The 7,372-nt window shown below is 37.6% G+C and overlaps 1 protein-coding gene across 1 annotated transcript; it reads right to left on the bottom strand.

Moving 5' to 3' along the window:
* Positions 1-1,422: 1,422 nt before the first annotated feature.
* On the bottom strand, positions 1,423-6,088 carry cited1 (Cbp/p300-interacting transactivator, with Glu/Asp-rich carboxy-terminal domain, 1). The gene is made up of 2 exons (XM_007242014.4): positions 5,805-6,088; positions 1,423-3,381 (listed from the first exon to the last, which is right to left on the bottom strand). The coding sequence occupies exon 2, from the start codon at positions 3,366-3,368 to the stop codon at positions 2,901-2,903; it is 468 nt and encodes a 155-aa protein (XP_007242076.1). The 5' UTR covers positions 3,369-3,381; positions 5,805-6,088; the 3' UTR covers positions 1,423-2,900.
* Between the last annotated feature and the right edge of the window lie 1,284 nt (positions 6,089-7,372).

Genomic DNA, 7,372 nt, shown 5'->3' with positions numbered 1-7,372 from the left:
GTGGAATGGAAGGGGACCACTATAGGATGTTGTTTTTAGTGGACAATGTCGCTGACAGGGCAGTGACATGCTATTGACATTTGTGTTAGTTTGACTGGATCAGTTATCCAAACAGAAATCAATATAAAGTCTATGTAAACTGAGGTAAATTTCAGGATAGTTATAGTCGTTACTTTTGTACAAAATTTCAAATCATTTCTATCTATTCTTCCTTATATTTCTTTTGTTTAGCAGGTTTTCCATTGTTTTCTAGAATTATATCCTTTCTAACATGTGCAAAAACTTTGTATCTCTATTTTATTTTTATTTTTTTTTTACCTTTGGGAACAATTTCAATCTTGCAGTTATTCTTAACAACATTTTAAGTAGGGCTGGGCACTATGGCCAAAATTCAGATCACAAAATATTGTCTTAAATTTGGTCAATACAACATAATTCAATTATTGCTATAAACAATATAAAAGGCACTGCCTGTGATGTATATCATTTTGCACTGATGCTGCATGCATTAGTGTAATATGAAATAGAGCTGAATTTAAGTCAACATCAAGGCTATCAAACTACAGTATTGTCCAGCTCTATATCAAGATTTCACAATAAATTGACCAATAAAAATGCTTAAAATGACTTGAAACAAATATATTTCCATTAAGATTGTAAAGTAGAGCTAGACAAACACCTTATTTTACCAGCCTATTCACGTGTTTTGAACATTGCCATAGAAGAACCACGTTTGTTTCCAAAAATAACTATTAAGAATCATATTTGCATTAAGAAACATTTAAGTGTGATGAACCAAGGAGTTGTCTAAAGAATCTTCACGTGATGTAAAAAAAAGTTCTTTGAGTTCACAAATCTCCATTATAAACAGGATCCTACAGCGGTTCATCTATGACGTTACTTGTATGCCTCATTTGTAGTCATACATTGCCATATTTACAAATGGCCACTAGATGGAACTACAATACTTATCTTCCACCTCTCTCCAGACAGGAGGATCCGAAGTTCAAAAAGTTATTCCAAGAGGCCTTTCTAAATTATTTCTTAATATTTATAACTGAACCAGGAATAAGATAAAATAATAGGGCTGCAGAATACATAGTTTTAGCACTGTTAAAACAATGTGCGCATGCCCAGTAATCACAACACAGGACGTGCAAAGCCAAGTGCAAATTACATTTACAAAAATGTTTGTTGCTTCATACAAAAGGAATATTTTCTATTCTTATTTTCCAACAGTAGATAATATCAGAATATCATTGGATGCACTGACTGCATGTACATGTTAGAACATGTTGGACTTCTGGTGAAATTAGGTTAAAATATTTTAATATTTAATCACAGAAAAAAATATGTCTGTCATTTTTGAATATCATTCAGCCCTAAGAAAAAGCAATAAAAGGTAAGAAGAGCACAGCAACGTTTTGAATTCTGTTTTCTTTATTCACTTTTTTTTCCAGAAATGTAGCCAAATACACTCATTTAAATAACAGTATTTGCATCTTTTGTAGAAAAATACAAAAGATGGAAAGAAAGTGCTAAACAAAAAACAAAACAAAAATCACCATTTGATTCATTGACAAATATTAAACCAAACCAAATCATCCAAGTTATTTTTTTTTCTTCATTAACACAGGTTTGCTTTAGCCTATTCTAAATCACAGAACATCTGAGAATAGGACAGTAGAGTCTCTACAAGTCTGCTTAGCTCTTTCTAACATATTCTAATTCTTAAATGTAACACATTCGAGTAAAACAAAACATTTGATTAAACATGTACAATATAGTGCTTTTGTAATAGAATTCTTTAACTTCCAAGTTATCTTGTGTTCTTATGTTCTTTAGATAATCGGCAGAGTGTTTCTTCAGCCAATTCATAACCTTATTAGACTCAGACCTAGGCTATACGGCCGTGCAGGCAACCTCTGGAGTAAGTGGACACGTCCGTCATTAATATATTTAACCATGGAAAGCCGTCTGCCGGATAGGGTTCCACCAGGGTAAACGAGGCTTGCGATGACATGCGTTTTGGAAGAGAGTAGCCCATCCACGCACACAAGGGTTTCAGGATCGCCTTCCATTAGGGAGGAGAAACTCCATCCGGCCCATCGACTGGACAGGGAAACAACTGACAGATGGCAAAAAAAAGCCAATGGGTGAAACCAGTCCTTCAGAGACCAGGTCCACAGCACACCTTTCAGAAGTCCTGTAGTGCTTGCTCCTTTCTTTTACACCTTTAAGAAACAACCCCTGACAAGGGAAGGAAGAAGGAGTCACATTTGGCCAGTTTCTGCAGTGGGCTCGTGTTGTTGGAGTTTGTTCCAGTAAGAAAGATACTGGTGGAAAACAATCCCTTCAGTAACACCATAAGACACTTTTGGTATGGTTTAGGAAATGCTGGAAGCCTAGACCTAGTTATATAGTCCATGTGCATTGCTTACAACTGAATTCCATGTCAGCCAATAGAGAACTGTGGGAGAACATTCTTGCACCACTTTGAAAAACTTGGAGCTTGGAAAGGATTAAGCTAAATGAATGAGAACTCCATTAGAATAATGGGGGTCTGCACTTCACCAAGTGTTGGTTTCAAGAAAGCCTCCCTTCCAGGCTTTTCCAGAGTTTTCTGATGCAATGTCTTCTGCTTTAAGTTCGAGATCCTTTTTTATAGGCAAATACCTTTGAATCGCTGTCTTTGTAGTAGTCATGGTTGAGTTCGTAATCATCTAGGCCTCTGCAGCTTGGACCTTCAATAGGGAGTCTAGATTATACATGGAACCTTCATTAGAAAGAAAAAGAATAAAAGTCCATCAGATCTATACAAAGCCATCCAACAGCGCCTCAAGCGCAGCAGAAGTGAGACAGTGGAAAAGTGATGTGGTGATTAAGCCTTCTTCTGAGAGTCAACACCCAGCAGGTACGTCTGAAATGAAGTCAAATTCGTTCTGGCCCAGCCACAGCTCTGGAAGCTCGTTAGCTCTGTCCAAACCCAACTCCACCACCAGAGACATGAGAACCTCCTCGTCAACTGGATCTGAATCTATGATGCCTGGACCTTGAGCCATACCGGGGGCAGTAATCTGTGCTGGACTCAGAGATGTAGTTCCAAACCCTCGGTTTGGCCCACCGGCAACTCCTGGTGAGCCAGCCAGGCTCTGGTAGTGGCTGTTGAGCTTCTGCAGCTGCATGGAGGCAATGAGGTGCTGGCTGGACTGCAGGCAGAAGGGCTGGGGCTTGCCCAGGCTCGGTGAGGTAGAGTGTAGGTTTGGAGGTGGAAATTGTGGGTTGGTTTTGCCGGAGCCGGAGTAGTGCAGGAGGCTCAGAGAGTCACGGTCCTTCATGTTGGAGCTGGACAGCAGGACTGAGCTCATTACCTGGTGGCACCTGAGGAGAAGAGAAGAAAAGAGATGATGGGGACAAGAAATAGATTAGTTTTATTACAGGATGGATTGGTTAACATTGACACATTTTTATCCTGGATCTGATGACCACAATCTAAAATAACTAGTTTCCAAGTTGGGATAGCGTATAACAATTGATCAAACTTAAAATTACTCAATTAAAAGTCCTCAGGCAAGTCCATGTAATTACTAAGCGGCACCTGTGTCTTCTTAATGGTAAATCATTACTTCTAGGCAGAGCTGCCCAAATTAGATCCTGGCATCACCAAAACTCATCACAGTTTGCCAGTTGCCCTGCTATTACACATCTGATTCAACTCAACATCAGTGTTTCTGGACCAGCATTTTTAGCAACATAATGATTGAGGGAGGCATTAAAGAAGAATGGAAATATTTGATCTGCTGTTTTTTTTTAATGCAAAGTTGGATTTTTAAGTGATTGAGCAGGCAAAGTACCAGTAATGGTTTCTGTTCTGATCCTTAAGCACTTTGTGCTGTGTTGTGGCAGCCTTTTCCAATATATATTGGAATAATTTGGATTTGTTTGGTTTGTCTCAACTTATAAGAGACTAATGAACCAATCAGGGGTCATTTACTTTGTATGTACCCAACAAATAGAGATTTTCGATCCCAAGATCTTAAACACGGACTAAAAATATGGAAAAAGTACCTCTGTTGACAGACCTGAGGTGATCACAGTTAAGTGAAATCCTTATTCAGAACTTCCAGAAAGCATCAGTAAATTTAGAAGTGATGACACTGATCATTCAACAGCATTTTAAAGCACAAAAACGGCTTTAATGCCTTGAATGGCCAACATTCATATGCTCATGAGTGAGCAATAAAGGCATGTGGCATTATCCTATGACCCGGTCTTTCTCTTCCCTCAATACACAACACATTCACATGGAGCGAGAGTCATGAGGCTGTCCTTTGAGGCACTTAATCACTTAATCATATGTGCTGCCCCTTTTCCCCTCAGTTCCTCTCGGAGCGCGTGTGTAGGGGAAAGGCGTAATTGCAAAAGGCTGGCATGCAGCTGCAGCAGGCCTCCAGCAAGGAGAAAACACACAAGCTCGTCTCATCAGCCCTCCCTGACATTGACAGCTGTGGGGCATTCAGCTCAGGAGCTTTGTGTTAGGCCATTGTGTGCATTATTCATTGCCTGGAAGCAGTCACATACAACATGCTTAGGCCTACAACTTAATTGGAATCAAATAGTATAGAGGTCCTGAAAAGGGGGGATTTTTTGGACTCATGTTGGTGGCCTCATGTTCTGAAGCTGTGTTCGGGTCTGCAACACGAACCCTTGCGTTATATAACAAAATGGCCTGTTAAACTTTTTAGTGGGTGTTGCAAGGAGTCATTGTTTTATGTAAGGAAAATTAAGATGAATTAACCCCTTAATGCTTTTTTTAGCCTAATTCTTCTTTTTTTTAATAGTCAAGTTATAAAGCTTAAAAAAGTGTAATTATCATTATCCGTGATAAATGTCTGGATCAGTCATGATTCAATGCAATGTTTATTTTTCCGTCATCACATGGAACATTAAAAGAACAGAATGCTATGAAATTATACTTTTCATCTTTTAGATTACATGCAGTATTTTTTTTACAAACATTACTTAAGACCAACAAAGATTATTATTATTTTTTTTTTTTTGCTCTAATTTAAAAAAATAATCATTTTGGACATGACTGGGTTAATTAGAGAGTTCTAAGAGTTCACAGGTTCACAAATTAGTGTTTAATGATCTTTAGAAGACATGGAACTCTATTTTTTACACACATTGTCATCTGCTTTAGTAGTTTTATGGCCCTTCTTCCCAAAAGGAAATCTGCACATTGTGCCAGCAATGCCACAAATAAGACATTGTTTTAAGAGAGTACTCTACTAACACAGCCAGCTCTCTCAGCTATCAATAGCCAAGACATTGGGGATTAGCCAAAGTCGTTAGGGGTGTCAGTTACACAACTAATTATGTTACAAACTGGAGGAAAGATCAATTTGTGGCTTTTCCTTGAGGGATATAAATTAGGCATGCATTTTAACTAGTGGATAAGAGGGAGATCTGCAGCTTATTACATAAGAATACTGAGTAAAGTGTGAGACATAGCTATAATAACAATAAAACCTCTTATATTATTGTATTTATATAATGTTTTCGTGTAATAAGAAATCTTGAGGGGTGGGAAATGGTTGCAGTGATAGCTATTTAAGCAGAGAAATAATTCTAAAAACTAAAAATATACATTTTAAGGTCATATTGTATATTTTGTTAAGTCTATAAAGAAAAAAAAATATCTGACAAATAATAGTGCATTTCATATGAGCAATGAAAGTCAGACAAATCGTTGACTATGCTATCTAGTACTTCATCATAACATGCTGTTTTTGATAGCTTACCTTTTTACAGAGAAATTCAGCAGCACTGTTTTCCTCTCGAGTCCAATAAAGGCAAACTGAACTTAATAAAAGTAAAAAAAAAAAAAAACACCTTAGCCACTGCGTCGAACAAAAAAGAACCTCAGGATAGAGAAGTGTGGAGTATCTGAGGACGCATTGGTGAGTTCCTGTGTGAGGTGTGGAGCGCGGTCTGGACGCTTTCAGCCTCAGCGTATCTTCTCCAGCCTGTTCCAGCAGCAGCCGCAGCTCCCTCACTGAACTGACACTGAATCAAAGGCATTAGCCTAAATACACACACTCGACTCTTTCAAGAACGAGCTGTGTGTTTAGAGAGGGCTCGCCTCCAAAACATGGAGTGGAGTTCTGAAGGAACTGGACTGACAGGCACTGAAAAGCCCAGTTCTGAGTTAGTAGTTTTAAAGCAGACATAAAAAAAGAAAAAAGGTCACACACTGTAATATTTTTGAAAATGGCCCACAATTTATAATTTCTCTGTGATGTACCGAAAGTTTTTGAAATACATGGTAAAATACATACTATAGATATAGTATAAGTATAATAATTACATACAGCTCTGGAACAAAAAAGAGACCACTTAAAACTTATGGGGTACTTTGATTTTACCAAATTGAAAACCTCTGGAATTTAATCAAGAGGAAGATGGATGATCACAAACCATCAAACCAAGCCAAACTGCTTGAATTTTTGCACCAGGAGTAGCATAAAGTTATCCAAAAGCAGTGTGTAAGACTGGTGGAGGAGAACATACCAAGACCCATGAAAACTGTTATTAAAAACCAGGGTTATTCCACCAAATATTGATTTCTGATCTCTTAAAACTTTATGAATATGAACTTATTTTCTTCTTGTTTTATTTGTGGTCCGAAAGCTCTGCATCTTTTTTTATTTTGTTATTCTCATTTTCTGCTAATAAATGCTCTAAATGACAATATTATTATTTGACATTTCTGAGAAATGTTGTCTGTAGCTTGTAAAATAAAACAACAATGTTCATTTTACTCAAACATATAACTATAAATATCAAAATCAGAGAAACTGATTCAGAAGAGTGCTCTCTTTATTTTTAAAGAGCTCTTTATTTGAAATGTTTTTAAAATGTATTTTACATATAAAGAAGAGAATTCATATGATGCATTCAAGATATTTCTTTTTTCACATCTTGTATAAAACTACTAATTCTGGACACTGATTAACTTTGTTCAAATTATGTGTGTGTGAATATAATATGAAGTGATAGTGGATATATAGTAATTACTGTTTGTGATTATACACACACCACCACACTACACATACTTCACATGTTCAGTTCAGTCCGGATCCTGTCCGCGTTTTCTTCATGCCTCCTGGGAACGCGAGCTAAGTGGACAGAAACGGAGTATTTGCTAAACCCACCTGTTCTCCGACAGGCTCCGCCTACTGTGTCAGGATTGGTCGGCAGTTCATCCTCACTGATCCTCACCATCAATCAACAATCACTTATATATTACTGACCAATCATATAGAAGAAAGGGCGGTTTTGGTGGGGAAAACGGGTGTAACAACAACAA

The sequence above is a fragment of the Astyanax mexicanus genome, chromosome 8 (assembly GCF_023375975.1).
Source record: "Astyanax mexicanus isolate ESR-SI-001 chromosome 8, AstMex3_surface, whole genome shotgun sequence".
NCBI classification, from domain to species: domain Eukaryota; kingdom Metazoa; phylum Chordata; class Actinopteri; order Characiformes; family Acestrorhamphidae; genus Astyanax; species Astyanax mexicanus.
The sequence above is the reverse complement of the archived record's forward strand: the minus strand, read 5'-3'. Positions and strand labels throughout refer to the sequence as shown.

Coding starts and splice junctions, on each gene's coding strand:
- cited1 (XM_007242014.4), bottom strand. CDS start 3,368: ATGAGCTCAGTCCTGCTGTCCAGCTCCAACATGAAGGACCGTGACTCT.